This window comes from Haliotis rufescens, unplaced genomic scaffold, assembly GCF_023055435.1.
Source record: "Haliotis rufescens isolate VD_foot unplaced genomic scaffold, xgHalRufe1.0.p SCAF_54, whole genome shotgun sequence".
Taxonomy (NCBI): domain Eukaryota; kingdom Metazoa; phylum Mollusca; class Gastropoda; order Lepetellida; family Haliotidae; genus Haliotis; species Haliotis rufescens.
The window spans coordinates 2,212,203-2,232,148 of record NW_025964268.1 but is presented as its reverse complement, the minus strand read 5'-3'; the positions used below and the strand labels follow the sequence as shown (position 1 = coordinate 2,232,148).

Below are 19,946 nucleotides of genomic sequence, written 5' to 3'. Positions count from 1 at the left end.
CAGGTTCGAGACCCACATGTCCAAAATTTATGTGAGTGGGCTAGAATACCTTGATGTCAAGTGCAACGTCTGATTCCTGGAATGAGGAGGCATCTGGCAGAGGTCATTCGTGTGTTACACCAGGTGGTCACACCAAGTATTGACGAGAACTGTGTTTCAAGCATCTACTGACACATCTTTTTTTTAAAATGCCAACAATTCAGATTAAATGTCATTGTTCCAATTAAAACCTTGTTTTCTTCATGATTGATGACTGGTAAGCAGTAGACACTGAATACTGCTATCTGGAATGCATTTTGCACTAGGCTGCAAGTTAACTGACTCATTCATGAAAATAGGAGTGGTGCTCAATCAATTTCCAGGTGTATACATGTAGTTGGAATATTGCTGAGTGCAGCAAAAAACAACCTTCACTCACTTACTCTCAACATCAGATGTTTTCTGACTTCCCAAAATGATTCCGACAGGTTGCAAGCATAACACAAAAACCAGCACAATTTCTTCAGCATTTAATGATTACATTATTCAATCTGCTCTGTATGATAAAACAAATACAGAATATACTATTTTCAATAACAGTGGATGAAAGTGATAGTGATCATAGGTTCAGTATATACATTTTCTACAATATTCTAATATACACGACAGGCATAACAACAAGACAAAATGGTGACACATTTGAGCACATTCCTTGGCAGAATAAACTTAATATTGCAAGATAGGTCCCTTTGTCAGCGTATAAAATTCCCCAAAATTTCAGTCCGACCAGTCTGGCAATATTGCAATGTTACCAGACCAGATAAAATGTAACAAAAAAGTGACATGAGAATAGTACTGCTTAATATTAGTTCTCAGAAAGTAATAAACCTGTGGATTGTCCACTTAGAAACTATAACTCCCGACCCGCGGGCGTGCAACTTTTCAAATCTGACCATCCCTTAGCAAAATAGACTGTCTTGGACTGCCGGGCAAGCGGTTATATTCAACACTGCCTTTGTCCAAAGTAAATGATAGATTTTCCTGCAGAATGAGTGGTTTACCTGCCCTTATGATTTAGTCTCCTGTGTGATATTAACAAATCTGTCAATCCAAACACCATTGTTCACAACCAGTGCCAAGGTACTGCAGCTCACCTCAAGGTGAGGTGAAATGGACTTAACATCATGTTCAATATTATTGCCCTTATATTGTGATGCAAACTCACCTGAATATGTTGTGAACAGCTAAAAAAAGACACTTAAAAATGTTTCTGTCAGCACTGATATTCCAAAAGGTTCTGCATTAATACTTAGGACCAAATAAAAGCGACAAAACCCTTTCCATACTCATAAGAAATCTCTGCCAAAAGCAGAGTCAATTGCACGTTTCTGACTTTATCATGAGCATGTGTTTATGAATCTCTGTCAAATAGTGGAACCATTGGAACATATGGTACAAGCCAAAATAGGGACATGCATCAAACATCATTCTTGTCACTGATGCTTAGCAATAAAATCTCACAACTTAAAACAAAATATGATGTCAACATAAGGAGAAAAATAAGTAAGATAAGTTCCCCCATGCTGGCAGTCTCACAGGTGAAGAATGTACTGTGCCAAATATGCCTTCAATAAAGTTTTCAATATGGTTGTCAAAATATAAAATATCTTGAAAAACATATCCTATTTGTTGAGCCCAAGTACTAACTACACATATTCCAAATTTTATCACATTTTGAACAAACATTACTCAGTAACAAAAGGAAATTTCAGCTTTCACTTTATCAAAGTGCAAAGTTCAAATAATCACGATCATGGTCAACACTTAAAGTATCGTTAAAAAGGAACATATATGTTGTGCCCCATCATGTACCAACTTCTTTTCCATTTTGGAAACAAATAGCTGAATAAAGGCCCAAAAACATGGCAGCCATATTGAAAATTTGATTCACACCTTTTGAGCAAATTAGGGTGTTATCATTGGTGGAACAAGCATGTGTAGTTCACCTTCAGTGGGTTCTGAGAACATGTTTTTGCTGTATGCCAGACAAACAGGCCACAACATAAGCTCACTCGACTTTTAGTAAGTGAGCTAAAACAAAAAAAAGGACATTAAAGTTCCACAAGTAGGCACTCATTCAAATAAAGACATCACACATTGTGTGATTGCTGCACATTACAGCAGTTTTCTGTAACATGAAAAAAAATATTCATTATTTTTATAGTGCAAAACACATATTCCTTTTAGATCACATGCTATTTTTTTATTCTAAAATGAAAGTCTTGTTTAAAACAAACCAACAACATACATGTCCCTATAACCTGTAAGAAAAAAAACCCACAATTATTTCAGTTTGTTTCAAAGCCACACAATACAATCCGTAAACTTGAATATCCCAAAATAAAATATTGTTGCAGCGAATCAGCTGGAAATGCTACAAAACACATTAACTTGATTATTTACAGGCCAACTTAATATACCATCAATCCTCAGATTTCAGAAGTTGAGTACACACAAATAAGAAGCTGATGATGTGATATAATCAATAGCACGGAACAATTTATTTATAAAAAAAAAAGGGTGATAATTCTCCTTCCTAATCAAACTGAAGCAGTGACCATAGTACTGGACACAGAAACTGACAACTTGTGAATTTACCACTCCAAGGCATATTTTACTTGGGCCCATTCCACAAAGCGATCACAGCGCCACACTGCCGTAAGTGTGTGAAAGTATGGAAGTTATGATCATCTTGGCACTAGGGCTGGGACGGCTTACTATGGTACTTGGGTCTGGTGGGTACTGAGGAGGGATTACCAGGACCCATGGTTAGTCACGTGATATTTTGTTTAATGACAAAAATTCACTATAACTCCATGGTTCACTACAATTCACTAATGTTCGCATTTCTTTTTGACCATGCACTCACTCCATCTGACTGAGTATTTACAATGTCTGTGTGATGCTACACGCCCCCATTATAGCACAAGTAATCGCAATAAACCTGGCCATCCAAAAAGCCCGAAAACCTACAATCCGACGATATATATTACCATATAAATAGTTTTTGCCGTGCTCCGGTAAAACCATTTCTCAATCAGACATTTTGTACCCAACGTTTGAGACCTACAGCGGGTACCTGGGTAAGGTCGAGTAACGGGGTCAGGTACCCAGGCAGTAAATTTGGACTCGTCCCAGCCTAACTTGGCACTAACATCGCTTTGTGGAACAGGATCCTGGTTAATATACATGTACACCAAAGAACAGAAACGTTGTTTGAGTCCATGAGGTTTTCTGCCTATGTTACCAATACTCCACCCATACCACAGCAGTCTACTAAAAATGGGCTTCCCACATGGTACCAGTGTAGGGATTCAAACTCTTCAGGCATGATGAGAGAACGCCTTTACCACTGAATTACCTAACCACCCCTCACCCAATAAATGACAGCTCCCTAAAGCCATCATAAGACACTATGTGCACTAAATACTTTAGTAAGATAACTAATGGCAAGATATAGTTTAGCAATACTTGGGTCTAAATACTGAATTGTTTATACCTTGATGTTTGATGAAGATGTGTAAATTGAAAATTGATAACCATATCTCTTAACCAGCCTCCATTGCAGTTATATTTCCCCAGACATACAGCACCATACCTCGAGACATCATGATGACTAGATGATAGGACAGAGTAAGAGAGTCCGAGACATCTCAGAAGCAGAGGCGGACCAAGTTTTTGAAAAAGGGGCGTTGCACTTGATACCAAGTCATGAAGTGCAGTGGTCATGTGAAGATGTCAGGAGAACAAACCCCCGTACATCCCATCTGGATCTGCCAGTGCTGAAGATGTCAGGAGAACAAACCCCTGTACATCCCATCTGGATCTGCCAGTGCTGAAGATGTCAGGAGAACAAACCCCCGTACATCCCATCTGGATCTGCCAGTGCTGAAGATGTCAGGAGAACAAACCCCCGTACATCCCATCTGGATCTGCCAGTGCTGAAGATGTCAGGAGAACAAACCCCTGTACATCCCATCTGGATCTGCCAGTGCTGAAGATGTCAGGAGAACAAACCCCTGTACATCCCATCTGGATCTGCCAGTGCTGAAGATGTCAGGAGAACAAACCCCTGTACATCCCATCTGGATCTGCCAGTGCTGAAGATGTCAGGAGAACAAACCCCCGTACATCCCATCTGGATCTGCCAGTGCTGAAGATGTCAGGAGAACAAACCCCCGTACATCCCATCTGGATCTGCCAGTGCTGAAGATGTCAGGAGAACAAACCCCCGTACATCCCATCTGGATCTGCCAGTGCTGAAGCACCATCAGTGTTGGAAACACTGACATTAAACATCTGACTGTTTTGAACTATTTTGTATCATAATACCACCCAAGGTAGTGATGTCAAACAACCACATGAACCTATGAACTCTCATCGGAAATTGTGAAAAAAATGCTGTCATCTCCAAAGAAAACCGTACTTTAACATGTCTTAATCTAATGATCGAGACTTAAGACAAACTACCGGGGGTACTTTCCTGTCAACTGGCAGCCCAAGCAAGTCATATTCAGGTTGATCTAACACAATTTTCTTTGTTCACATTTCGCATTTCATAACGTATACAAATTTAACAGTCACTGACTACCCAAATAATAGACATGGTCCAGTTTGACACTGGCACTAATTACAATGTCTAAACTAACCAATAGTCCCCAGGCTTTGGGCCAATCTCATTGATCTGTTACATACCCCCGGTAGGTATCATACCTCTCTGCGTGAGCATCTTAGAACACATCCATACAAAGTCACATCAGGCCAACTCTATCAGCCAATCAGTGTTGAGGCTTCAAAATTCTCAGTATAAGTAAAGCATTCAAACCAGAATGTCTAATTTCTGTATCTCAAAAATGAAGTCAATCAGTTTGTCCTGAATGTACAACCATATATGCTGCGCCTTGTATCATTGGGGATACTGTACTCACTCTGTCGTATATAAGCATCATGGCAGCTACAGCCGCAAGGGAGTACCATTAAACGAACATATGTGCCCTGTGTAGGCTTTCTTTTGCTAAGAATATTATTTCAGACTCGAGGTTGAAAAGAAATGAAGCCAAAATGTTTGAGAAAGCCGACATCTGATTTGCTCAAGAACACACACGTCCTTCATTTAGATTGGGTGGCCAAAGTTCACGTAGGGTTGACCCCAAGTAACCTTCTACGAAGGTGTCCTCAGACCTTCACGCAGAGAAATCAAGTAAAGATCGGGTTTCAGTGAGATTGCTTGTGGCGCAAAGTGACTCTTACAGTTCATTAATAACATTATTTGCAGGAAGTTTTACAAAATGTAGCATGTGGCATGGTCATTCAGTAGCATGGTTATGCAAATTTATTTTCTATAATAAATGAGCACTAAACTGATGAGAGAGTCCCTGAGTTTTAGATAGGAAACCTTCCATAAATATGCTCAGCCAATCAGAAGACTCTTCAGGGATTGTTGCTGTTACCTCTGAGCCAATCAAAAGATGTGCACAAAATATTGCATGCATCTTGACGTGCAATGATTGGATAGTCAGTTCAGCAGCACATAAACAACAAAGCAAGATAAACCTACTGGATGATGAATATTGCATTTCACACAAATATACTCCCAGAAATAAATAAAGGAACAGTTTTAAAGCCAAATGAAGGCATGTTATAAGGGAGGTATGTTACAAAAGGGGAGCTTGTTATTAACAATACAGAAATTAATGATAGTTTCAATATTATGTTCCCTTATTTTTTTCCTATGATTACATAAGTTATCTGAGATTCAGTTTCACTGTACAAACTATGGGATACAAAGTGATATATCAAATGTAGAATGTAGTAATGTACAATATGAACATCCTCCAAATGACCATGACCTTCCATTAATTTAAGTCAATGATTATTTTGGAACATCTTATTCTTAACAATAAATATAAATATTCCTCGATATTTTCAGATATATTTTGTCCAATCCTCATCCAGAATAACTATACTACTCAACTCCTGCGAAGAATATCAAGAAATATGAACATCATCTATGTCTTCACTCATTGTTATTCACAGTCGTCAATGAATTATAATGTAAAGCCCATTCTTGGGGTTTTCTGCCAGGACATTGCAGGATTATTGCCGCGGCCCATGTAGTAAATACTTCACGGGCTTGTAGACAAGTTCCTCCCTTATCACTTGTTTCTAAATTGTTGAAATAATGCCAATGCGGCATTAAATTTTAACTCACTCCTCCCTTATCTGTGAATACATACATTCGCTACATTGTTGCTATTTTTAACAGACAAAACAAAGGCCTGGCTCCAGTGAGAGATGCCAGCAGGAGCTCTGACCAACGAGCACTCAGCACACATCGCACTAATGGCAAGTTTCCTGTTTGATGCGCGCAACATGTGCCATGGCCCTGCAGCAGTCAGCTCAGCACATGGGTTTAACGTTGGGCAATGGTAGGGTTCATTTGACCCGCCATGCATTATAAACAGCCTCATTTCATCAGATAACTTAAATCAAAGACTACTACGACATCACATAGCAGCTGTATTCCCGAGTAAATCCTATTTACACACTCTCTCACGGACATCCTTAACAAACATTGAGTTGTGGCCTACACTAGGCATTGCATTCAGGGATGAAACACACACAAAAATGAATCATCTCAATGTAACCTATATGGAGCCCAGGTACGTTTCATCAGGTATTTGGCTGCGATCCTTACACCATCAGCTGCGATCCTTACACCATCAGCTGCGATCCTTACACCATCAGCTGCGATCCTTACACATCAGCTGCGATCCTTACACTATCAGCTGCGATCCTTACACCATCAGCTGCAATCCTTACACTATCAACTGCGATCCTTACACCATCAGCCGCAATCCTTACACCATCAGCCACAATCCTTACACCATCAGCCACGATCCTTACACCATCAGCTGCGATCCTTACACCCGATCCTTACACTATCAGCTGCGATCCTTACACCATCAGCTGCGATCCTTACACCATCAACTGCGATCCTTACACCATCAGCCGCAATCCTTACACCATCAGCCACGATCCTTACACCATCAGCTGCGATCCTTACACCCGATCCTTACACTATCAGCTGCGATCCTTACACCCGATCCTTACACAATCAGCTGCGATCCTTACACTATCAGCTGCGATCCTTACACATGATCCATACACTATCAGCTGCGATCCTTACACCATCAACTACGATCCTTACACCATCAGCCGCAATCCTTACACCATCAGCCACGATCCTTACACCATCAGCCACGATCCTTACACCATCAGCTGCGATCCTAACACCATCATCTGCGATCCTTACACCATCAGCTGCGATCCTAACACCATCAGTTGCGATCCTTACACCATCAACTGCGATCCTAACACCATCAGCTGCGATCCTTACACCATCAGCTGCGATCCTTACACCATCAGCTGCGATCTTTACACCATCAACACAGAAACATGTAACCAATACATGATCAAGTAATAATATACACTGATGACAGCAATGTCAAATGTCTTTATACCATGATGCTCAACTACCTCATTATCATGACTATACATCTGTGTAATACACTCAAAAAAACAGGTGAATGTACATTGGAAAGATACATGAAGATATTGACCATCTTGAACATCTTTGTCAATGCAAGTAATTAAGATTTGAACACTTCAGAAAAGAAATAAAAAGAAAATGGAGATGTAAATCTTCTTTGCCTTACATAAGAACAGAATCTTATTTGATATTGATCACATGAACAGATCAACAGCCTTCTAATTAACACAAGAACTAGTTGATCCGTATCCCTCATCAACACAGTTTTAGCTCACCTAGACATCGTCAATGTCAATGTCAATGTCAATGTCAATGTCAATGCACTTCACTATATTTGTGAAACTTATATGAAGATATTCAGAGTTTTTGAGTTGTGTTTTGGAACTAAACTTAAATGGTCAGGGTAGGCACTACCAGGCAGACAGAAACCTCTTCTACAGGAGTATATCTTCTACAATTTATCAAATCAGCACTACATCTCATCCAAACCATCATCTAAAATAGAGCTGCATCATAGTCATAAACATACACAATAACAACAGATGTAATGACAAAACATCTGTACATCCATCAGATGTGTTGAACTTTGAGAGTTGCTCCTTCAAGATGGAAACCTTTCCACCAACAATCACAATAAATATGCACATAAGTTACTACAGCACTAATAATACAATGGAATATCTCCAAGGCATGATATGAGTCAGTAACCTAACAATATGCTTGTCAAGCTGCAAAAATAAAATCTGGACTAATATCGTTTGAAAACAAAACGTAGCAACCAAAACCTGTCTTAAGCCTCTTCATAAACAATACATGCCCTTACATAAAATGGAGAAATAAAATCAAATAAGCATCTGATTTTACACTGCTATGAACACTATTTCAGGGATATCAAGGTTTTCAGTTTAATGTCAGAGATGGTGCAGGTAATGTGATGTTTACCACTCTGGTCAAACCCACGAGCATGTGCCAGATGATGTCAAGGGAAGTATTATAATCAGTTGCAACCAGCACATCCTGACAGGGAAGGGAGATAACTACCATAGAGAGTTATGAGAACTTAGACCATTGGGTGAGCACTGCACCTTTTTAGCATACCTCTTTGTCAAAATGAATTCATATGATAAAAGTATTGATCTACATTGATGTCACACCTTTTTACAAAAACATAAACTTTTTAAAAATCAAAAATCTTGCCAAAATTCAGTAACATGTTGATTATTTAGTAACTTTCGTGTCACTTCTGGAACACAAATCAGGTTTGGTATGAAGACAGATCATATGAAAACATATTCACTAGCATACAGTACTTAAACATTTGAAGTTTAATATGTTCAACCCGAAATGGAAGTCATATTTCAAAATTGGGAACATGGATTTCTAAGGCCAGACAAAAAGTCCTCGTTTTTGCAATCAATAAAAAAACAAAGAAAATGCAATAAGGCTATAACATGTTTTTTCCCCCTATATCTTTTATATCCTGATTATGATGATGAATGGTATAATCTTATCAAAATCAGAACTTTCACTACGATTTGTCACACCTCCATAGGGGTCAACTTGATGACCCGATCATTAGAAAGGATACACAGATTTCAGCTTACTAAAGCTATTCAGCTTCACTCCATTCTCAATTTTGCCAATACAATTTGTCAGTTGCAGTTTCTGTGTCATTAATTAATTATCCATTCAGAACTGCCCGTCTACATTTGCTTCCCAAATTAAGTTCTCTGCTGTGAATGCTTCACTCGCTCATATCAAGAATCACTCATAGCAACATGGCGATTAGCCGATTATAAGGTTCGTCTAACTTGACCTCCTTGGAGAGGCACAGAATGGAGGAAAAGATGTGATTTTAATGACTGACTGACAAATGGTGAAGAAGACAAACTTCGGCCACCATGAATACAAGATCTCCATCAAGAACATCCCTTAGACAGCCCTTTTCAGATTTGTCAATTTCCTGACATTTGCATAAAAATGTTATTTATTTTTAATGTCACAATAATATATACCATCTTGTTAAAGCTGTTAGTACTAAAATAGCATGATCTAATTCTTAAAATGAAATATCAGAAAAATATCTAGTTTTGTCACATCACAACCTTCAACAGATTTCCCAATAATTATTTCACAATGATGTCTTCAACAATCTACCACTGCATGGCTCCAGCCAATCACAGTCGTCTTCATGCAAAGACAGAACCTTTGTATCACCCAGTCCGTAGTTATTATTTATCAGGGCTTCCTCTTACCCCCAAACTGTCCATGGAGGACTCCTCTAATAATGAAGAATTCTCCCAATGACCACAAATCAACACTTTTATACAGAATAATGGCTGAATTACTGCAGAATCACACACAAGAACAATTGCAATAATCAATATTCAAACTCACAATTTCAAAATTGTAACACCAAGATGGTTCATATCCTTACCCGAGTCTTTGTTAACATTTGATTTAGTTGATGCATGCCACACATTTCTGAAGATGCCTTGTAAGTATATAACTTAGAATAGTAAATGAAATTACATGTGTTTTGAAGAATTTTGGGGCAAAACAATGCCTTAAATTGAATGGATTTACTGTAGAATCCATCAAAAAGCTAGGACTAGAAAGCCCTGTCGTTGCCATCCTGAAAGCTGAATGTCTGACGACCTACCAACTTCTTGATGCCTATCAAGCAATGAAAGACTACTCAGGTATGTAAACATGGGGTGCTACAACAGGCTAGTTTCTTAGCACTCCCCGGATTGAAGTGACGTAGGAATTACTTCTACATTTCCCATGAAATAAATAAACACATACAACAGACAATAGTTTCCAGACAAGATTGGCTCCAGGAGGTGCTATGTCTGAATGAATGACCAAGCAAGAGAGTCGTTTCTGAGTGTTTACCAAGGTTGTCATGTGAATAGCTAGAGTGCTGTAATGTCAAAAGTAAGCAAATTTTAGTATCAATTGTTAAATAGAATTTTCCTTGTAATAACAAGATGCTGGTGTGCCATTTTCATTGCCTGTATTTCATCACTGTTTGGGAAGGCCTTTAGCTAGATACTGTTCAATCTCTATAAAATCAGATCTTGTACTCTCTGCTATCCAAAAGTAGCATTGAGGGTACATTGTGTTGTGTGGCTGTTTTGCTAAAATAAGTATTGCCACATCCCATACAATTGTTCAATCTCACTAAAATCAGATCTTTTCTTCGCTTCAATGCCTGTCTCTTCCAGATCTGTCAAACACTGACTGGTCAATTAGAAAACACACCAGACTGACCTCAGTTCAGATCGAAACAGAGACATGCATCAAAGTTCTGATTTTAATTAGATCGGAGTTTACACTGAATGTTTAACATCAAATAACACATAGCTTCTGCAAAGGTAATCCCTGGTTTTTTTCAAGAATTGTTGAATGAAAAGTATGAAGCTTCCTGGAATTCATTATCATGATAACATGGCTTATAAAGTCATTCATTTCACTCACTACAGACTGTAAGTGTAAACTACACAGAGCTCCAGGTAACCATGGTAACCCTTGGAGCAATTGAGTTTTTACTCTGGGATTTCTATTTTAATTGGCTTATTGAATTTTTCATTGGGTAACCAATATTTTCTCACTCATCTATTCATCAGTGTTTTGGCTTTTTCCCCAAATTAGTGAACATTTTAAGATTTACAAAAATTGAAATAATGTTTTAGATGTAAATAACTGTTCTAACTATATAGGCTCGACTCGGAAAATAAATTAGATTGTGATTGTGTTTCAGAAATTAGCTCGTTTGTACGCATGCTGAAAAAGCTTCATTGGGTATTTACGCGTGCTGTTTTTATACATTTGAGTTATTCATTTAATGCATGCGTTTCTGTATGCAAGTTAATTGAAAATAATTGGGTTTTGAATATTTTTGGGGGGGTATTTTATGCAAATACGCTGCTATCTGTAGCTCTGACTACATTGTTGATACTATAAAGCCTATGTATGGTAGCTGCAACAGTTGACGCAGCTTGTGGAATGAAGCCTGTGCGCATTTGAAACTGACCATGTGTACATCATGAAACTAGTGCAAGTATGACATTAATACAATACTTTCCCTTGCTTGCATTAATGAAGTTGTGTATTGTCCTCTTGACATAACAGTTAATTGTCAGGCCCGGTTCAGTGAAGGTACTGGATACAACTTGTATAACAACAAAGCACCCAGTCAACACTAATGTATACCTTTCATGCCTTTCCCTGGTACCATGCAGGTCTGGTCACTGTTTGCACAAGTTGATCAAGCAGTAATGACAGCTACCAGGTATGTATGACAGCTACCAGGTATGTATGACAGCTACCAGGTATGTATGACAGCTACCAGGTATGTATGAGAGTTACCAGGTATACCAGGTATGTATGACAGCTACCAGGTATGTATGACAGTTACCAGGTATGTATGACAGCTACCAGGTATGTATGAAAGCTACCAGTTATACAAGGTATGTATGACAGCTACCAGGTATGTATGACAGCTACCAGGTATGTATGACAGCTACCAGGTATGTATGACAGTTACCAGGTATACCAGGTATGTATGACAGCTACCAGGTATGTATGACAGTTACCAGGTATACCAGGTATGTATGACAGCTACCAGGTATGTATGACAGCTACCAGGTATGTATGACAGCTACCAGGTATGTATGACAGCTACCAGGCATGTATGACAGCTACCAGGTATGTATGACAGTTACCAGGTATGTATGACAGCTACCAGGTATGTATGAAAGCTACCAGTTATACAAGGTATGTATGACAGCTACCAGGTATGTATGACAGTTACCAGGTATGTATGACAGCTACCAGATATGTATGACAGCTACCAGGTATACCAGGTATGTATGACAGCTACGAGGTATGTATGACAGCTACCAGGTATGTATGACAGCTACTAGGTATACCAGGTATGTATAACAGCAACCAGGTATGTATGACAGCTACCAGGTATGTATGACAGCTACCAGGTATGTATGACAGCGGCCGTTTTCTTGGTATCCAGTCAAATAATCTATAATAATTACAGGTAAAACTCAGATCACCCTCATAGTAATATGATTATTCAATCAGCTGCCAATACCTCACATTATACCAGTGTTTTCAGTTTGGTATTGTCATTTGTAAAAGGGTAGGGCTACTCGTATACAATTAGGCCAATCATTGTTAATAAATTTCATGATCTACTGTACCAAGTGCCCTAGGTCATCACATATCTATAACCTAAGGTATAGCAACCAGACTAGAGCTTGCAATCGGCACCATGGCCACAAGTCCACCCACAATCATAACTGGTCTAAGTTTATATTGGACCGTGCTAAGGCTAAACAAAACTGTTTTTCAGTCACCAAATTGGAAATCATCCTTGAGTTCACTGTCCATCCAACTGTTTCTCCATTCACCTTCCGGCGATTCACACACCTTCATGAGAAGGTCTCGACATCTAGCAAGAGGTACTCTTTCAGCGTTGTCGGTAAAGGCAGTGTTGGAACTTTCCGTAACCTTTGACCCCCAAGTGTCTGTCGTATCACATATCGACAACAGTGTTGAAGTGTTCTCGGATCACGACAAAATGAACGGTACCATTCATATTTGGACATTCCTGACGGGGATGCGTTTTCGTTCCTGTTATATCCCTGTTGAGATGGGTTGCTGGCACACATCGTGGGGCACAGAAGTTCAAGACTTGGCAGTTTCAGGGAACAGTTCACTATTGACTCCAGAATCGCTCGTTCTGCCTTCTGGTTTCGAAGTTCTTGCTGCAGGAGGTTGTCGCCAGCTTTATTCTTGATGTTGAAGTCTGCACCATAGGCGATGAGGAACGCTGCTGCATCTGGTCGGCGCTCCTGATTGGAGTGGTCGTTGAAACACACATAATGGAGGGGACTGCTTCCTGCAAACACCATATCATAAGTCAGCACATTTCTGAAGTACAGACCAATGTATTTTCACATAAATCCATAAAAAGTATTCTTTTATTGAAATAACTGAGTTTTTTCTTGTTATAATTGTTATGCAGATATTGTTTAACTTTTTCATGGAGGACGCTTATACTGGCACCATTGTGATGGTTGATATCCCAGGCATGTTCCAGAAGAGAGGACATGAACGACTAACTATGCTTGACATTATTTTTTTTAATTATTGAGTCCTTTTTCTTTCTTTTTTAATATTTGTAATGTATACATTGTTTTAACTTTATTTTAAGAGGGTGTTGTAGCATGTTCAGGAAACGAACCTAAAGAGGTAATTTCAACCCTGCCAACATTTTGTATATTTTTCACTTCTCCATCCATCTCGTGGAAATGACATGCCAACAAGAAAATCCATAAACAAGATATTAAACTGGTGTGTCATTGTTTCAGGTATAAGTCTGTCATTATTCCAGGTATAAGTCTGTCATTGTTCCAGGTATAAGACTGCATTGTTCCAGGTATAAGCCTGTCATTGTTCCAGATATAAGTCTGTCATTGTTCCAGGTATAAGTCTGTCATTGTTCCAGGTATAAGTCTGCATTGTTCCAGGTATAAGTCTGTCATTGTTCCAGGTATAAGTCTGTCATTGTTCCAGGTATAAGTCTGCATTGTTCCAGGTATAAGTCTGTCATTGTTCCAGGTATAAGTCTGCATTGTTCCAGGTATAAGCCTGTCATTGTTCCAGATATAAGCCTGTCATTGTTCAAGGTATAAGACTGCATTGTTCTAGGTATAAGTCTGTCATTGTTCTAGGTATAAGCCTGTCATTGTTCCAGGTATAAGACTGCATTGTTCCAGGTATAAGTCTGCATTATTCCAGGTGTATCAAGGCAGCCTACAGATAATTGAGTCAGGGACATCAGATTCCAATGACACACAACAAACACGATAAACCAAGTCTGACACCCAATCCAAGAAAGTAGCATCGTATGACCTGCAGTGACGTGCTGAGGGCCTTTTTCAAACCCAGTTCTCACCTGGTCTGAAACAATGGAGCGCTAACGACCTATTCAAACTTCTTTCCCACAAAGTCTGAAACAATGGACTGCTGAGGACCTATTCTAACCCAGTTCTCACATGGTCTGAAACAGTGGGTTGGTAAGGACTTATTCTTACCCGGCCCTTATTGTTGTCAGTTACAAGTAGACTGGAGTTCTTGCCCTACCCTCAACAAAGCCTTCCATCTTACCAAATCCTTGTAGATGCTGAAAGTCTCTATAAAAGCATAATGCAAAAGATTTCCCCATATACACGCCTACAATGGATAACCTGCTATGTACTGACCTTGCTTGTCTGTGAGGTTCACATCTGTGTTATATCCCTTAGTTGTCAGGTCGCGGAGAATTCTTTTGGAGTATTTTTCCCCTGAGACAACTGCAAGATGGAGGGCACTCATCCCTGCATCGTTGCGATGGTTGACATCTGAGCCATGTTCCAGGAGAGAGGATACACACGAAGACAAGCCATGGCGAACACACTCATGAAGGGGCGTTTCATCTGAGATGCAAAGAAACATTCACAGCTGATAATAGTATGAACAAGCTTGAAATATCCCTTACCAATGTTCCATCAAGTGCATGACTCCATCCCCTGAGCACAAAAGCCAACAAGGATGTTTTGTAAAGAGTCAACACCACTAAACTAAAACCTGGTTGGGGACCAGTTCAAAAGTCTAGCATCGGATGAAAAACTTAATTCCTTAAGTTTTGAGACATAACCCCCCTATCCCCCAGGGAAATTAATTCTGAAAATATTGAATTTGCGAGATTAGTCCATTACTTTTTGTCCAACTTCAAACTTTTGAACTGGTCCCTTAATATGCTGCAAGATAACAGGGAACAGTGGTTATCATCAGATACAGTGGGCTTCCAGTTGTTTTGATTGAATTTTAAAACAATATACAAGACAAAGTTGATTGATATTATGAGTAAGTGAGTGGGGAAATACAAATAAAGTCATGCCCTGGAAATGAAGCCTTCATTCATCGGAATTTGTCATGGAAACTTGAATAAACATAAAATATATAAATTCCTAAATAGCAAAAGGTAAATAGGAATAATTACAATTTAATTTTGTTCAAAGTTCTTAGTTTCATAACTTTATAGTGTAGGTGAGTCGGGTTTAACGCCGTTTTGATCTGTATTCCAGTTATACAAAGGCGTGTCAGCTTAATGTGGAAGGATAGCCCAAAGTGATGCAGGTCTCTGATGTTGACCACTTTGCTGCAACCCACAGGTATGGTGCTGACAAACCTAGAAACATAATTGAGGTAAACCGGGATTCGAACCCACAATGATTGGTTTCTGGCATGTCCAAGGGATGTAACTCTGCACAGCGAATTGCAGCTCCTTGGACAACTGGGCCACCCGTGTACCCCATAAATTTAGAGGCAAATTAACATGCATCAACTTAATAACTAAGCATTAAGACTCTTCCTCTTTTTCATGTTTGTTTGTAATTTATTATCATTGAAATACATGACAACTCTATCAATCCATAACATATTAACATGTGTGAATTTTTATTGACATTAGTTGCAGACTTGGGGCTGAACTTCAGCCTATGAGTATGTCTTGAGAAATCCCTATGAACTGTGATATTGTAGCAACAGCATTCATCTCTCATCCCAAAAGGTACTGCTAGCTTTTGGTTGACCCGTGGCTTCAGACTAAGTCACGAATGACACACCCTATGTTTCATAACTGGTGTTTCAGTGTGGATTGGATCCAATGTCTAGATAAATCACTGCCGTGCTTAATTAACAGCACAGTTTTCCTAGCCTTCAAATGACACATAGTTAAAAACAAAGTTTCAAAATCATAAATAACATTGCACAAATACTTTACTTGACATTTTCACTTGTCCCTCACATGACCCATTGAGAAACCTTGGTCTAGACCCTGTTACCATGGTTACTCCTGGGGCTTCAAAATACAGACAATTACTGTGAGGATAATATACAATATAGGGACATTATTACGGAAACATGATTTGATAATCCGAAAATTACAGTTGAGATAACTAAAGTTTCACTGTTTGGTCTTACTTGTGTCTTTGACTGGTATTGATAGGATGTCCATGCGTATTGCATTGTTGAGATGTTGATGCACACACTCTGTGAAGCCGTGCTGAGCAGCGATGTACAAACTGGTGCGGCCGTACTCGTCCACTGCATTGTAGTCTGCACCGTACCAGATGAGTTCTACTGTACACTTGACATGGTTATTGGTGGCGGCGAGGTGGAGGGCGGTCGTTCCGCCAGGATGAGGTGTGGCTGGAACACAGAACGAACATGGTGAAATAATAATTCAATGTGGATCAGCATGATCAGTGATGTAATACCTTTCTCTTTATGTCTGACTCACCAGTATAGGATCCGTATTTTGAGTATTTTGTGCTGACGTTGCAATCTGCACCACCCTCAAGTAAATGTTGGAGACATTCCAGGTGCCCTTTTTCAGCAGCCATGTGCACTGCCGTCACATCAAAGCGATCTTTGGCATTGACATCCGCTGTAATAATAGCGTTTGGTTGAAGAAAAAGAATATCTGGTGATGTCAGATAAAAGAAATAACAATATTAATAATGCAGTAGTATTCTTACTCATTATAAAAATAGTTAAGGTAATTTCACATTAAGTAAATGTTGTTTATGCCAGACAGCAACATTAGTTATATCATAAGCAAGTGATAGGGTTCTGTAATTAATCAAATCTGTACAGTTCAGTAATTAATCAAATCTGGACCACATAATCAATGGTTTGATCATGTTGACAGTATGAGTAACGAGTACTAACGACCAACAACACCTATGTTGGTTGACAACAAACTCATCAGCATTGCACATTATTACAATGTCAGTTTTTTCGGTACAGTAGTTACCCGAATAACTGTGCTTTGTCAAGCATGACAAGGTAGAATGAGCTGAAAGATTTTATGTTCTCCTGGTCAATGCACTGTCAAACCTTCCTATTTCTTTTTCATCATGTTCATAGTACATCAAGAATTTTTTAGAATTTTACAAAAACAAAATATATACCAAAAACATTGATAAAAACATGTTGGGTACTAGGACCAGTTCAATTGCCCAAGAACTCAGAACATCAGAATCTAAAATGTTATGGGTGAATATAACCATCACATGCATTAGTAACATCCTCATCCCCTTCCAACTAAATGAGTATATTAATGATCTGAAGCATATCAAATAATATTGAATATTGTCAAGTTCATCAAGCTCTTGTCATATAATTCTTGTCCATAAGTCCAATCACTTAATTTACCTCCTGTCACATTAGTAAACATAGCAAAATGCAATGGTCAGAGCCTGGCAGTAGCAAACCACTAAGGGTATTATCATAATGAATATAGTCCCCAACTGATCCCTGGTATCACAGTGGCCATTATAAGTATGCTAAGTAATTGAGTCTGGCCTAGAGAAGGTTCTCATCTTCAAATGCTGTCACTAGCGCTACTGGCTCTGCACTGAGTTTGTGCAAAGAGCCTTTTTGAGGACGAAAACCTTGTTAAGTGTCAATGAACCAGTGGTTGACCAAAGACTGAAGAGTAAACAGGAAACTTTACTTGTTACAAATCAGATCCTGTTCAGGAGTTTGCCTATTTCAACACCACATATCCACGGCATTATAGCTCGAAGCAAATTTTTTTTTTAAATCTTAACATAAACCTTACCACAGTGATCAATTAAAGTTGCAACAACTTTCGGGAAGTTCAACTTTACAGCTAACTGAAGAGGGGTTAGATAATTCTTTGATGCATAGAACAAGCTCCTGTTGTATTCCGTGGCATCCGGCGATGCACCCTCACTCAGTAGATCCGTGACGGATGATTCATCACCGGCTTTAACCGAATCGATCAGCTTTTTGTCCTGTTCGATCTCTTTTTCCAAGGCTTCCGCACTCTTTTTCCATCTGAAATTCGCCATGTTGACTGCAGGTGCTAGTTAAAAAATGCGGAATGGATGTTTGGATGTTGCGGAAACGGATTACAAAATAGAAATTCAAGATGAAAAATTAGAATTTCGAAAAGCTTTTAACACAGAAACGAAACTGAATGAAGGCGCGGGTTTATTTTAGATTTAAAGGGAAAACATTCTCCCGTAATCCACGATCATAGAAGTAATGAATAATTTATATCTTAAATGTCAATTTGAAGTAGACTGCAAAGCTATCCTTAACGGATCCAAGACGTGAATTGACTCCCTTCCAGCAAAATAATCGTCTCAAAGCTTATCGATAATAATGCATTCATATGAATCATAATATTTGGATTTCTGTTTCTGAACATCTAACTTATCGCGAATGAAACGGATGCAGAAAACAGCTATTGTTATATTGTAATGACTGAACATTATTAACTGATATATAAACTAATTGCCAACTACAATAAATGTAAAATGAAAACTGTTTTTAAGGCTTATTTGTTTGTTGTTTAACGCCACACGCAGCAATATTCCATCTGTATAACGCTGGTCTGTAAATAATCAAGTCTGGACCAGACAATCCAGTGATTGATGTCATGAGCATCGATCCACACAATTGGGATCCGATAACATGCATCAACCAGGTCAGCGAGCCTGACCACCTGATCCCGTTAGTCGCCTCTTACAAGCATGGGTTGATGTACTGTAGTTACAATTGTTGAATACGATGTTCCTTGCCATCACAAGATGCTGGTGTCCCATTTTCATTGTCAATGTTTCGTCACTGTTTGGATAGGTCTTTAGCTGCATACTATTCAATCTCATTAAAATCACATCTTGTACTCTCTGCGTGAATATCCGAGAACACCTCCATAGGTTACATAGTTTGTTTGTTTGTTTGTTGGTTTAAACCCCCTATTAAACTCTAGCGCTTTGGGCTCTCGGTTCACATTTACGATATTCAATGTGGTGCCTGGTTCCTACTGTACTTCTAACCTATGTGCAAAAACAGAATAATGCCTTAAATATATCTCATGAATATTCATTATAAGTCATATATGTCCCCCTGAAAGCAAATATAACTTGACTTAAATATTTTCGAAGGTAATCCTCAGTGTCTGATAGAAACATGTCACAAAAAAGGTACAAAGTATAATTGAAAGTGGTAAAGGTTGGTTCCTCCTCCATGATAGATCCTTGCGAAGTGACACCCCGTTAATCCAGACTTTGTCTGAGTGGATACTGCAATTGAAAGAGCGTCTGCTGGAGAGCGGGATGTCGGTATGTCGATTTAGCGGAATGTTTTATGTTAATAAAAATATTATAATAGGTTTTGTATGTCTAAATTAAAATAAACATTTGTTTAGAGGTATCTAAAGGTTCTAGAACCAAGATCTGATTTTAATGAG

At 38.9% G+C, this 19,946-nt stretch overlaps 1 protein-coding gene across 1 annotated transcript; it reads right to left on the bottom strand.

The window, feature by feature from the left end:
* Positions 1–493: 493 nt before the first annotated feature.
* On the bottom strand, positions 494–18,552 carry LOC124123463 (ankycorbin-like). Its single transcript, XM_046486663.2, has 5 exons — positions 18,288–18,552; positions 16,962–17,108; positions 16,643–16,870; positions 14,881–15,093; positions 494–13,514 (listed from the first exon to the last, which is right to left on the bottom strand). The coding sequence occupies exons 1-5, from the start codon at positions 18,538–18,540 to the stop codon at positions 13,045–13,047; spliced, it is 1,311 nt and encodes a 436-aa protein (XP_046342619.1). The 5' UTR covers positions 18,541–18,552; the 3' UTR covers positions 494–13,044.
* Positions 18,553–19,946: the final 1,394 nt, after the last annotated feature.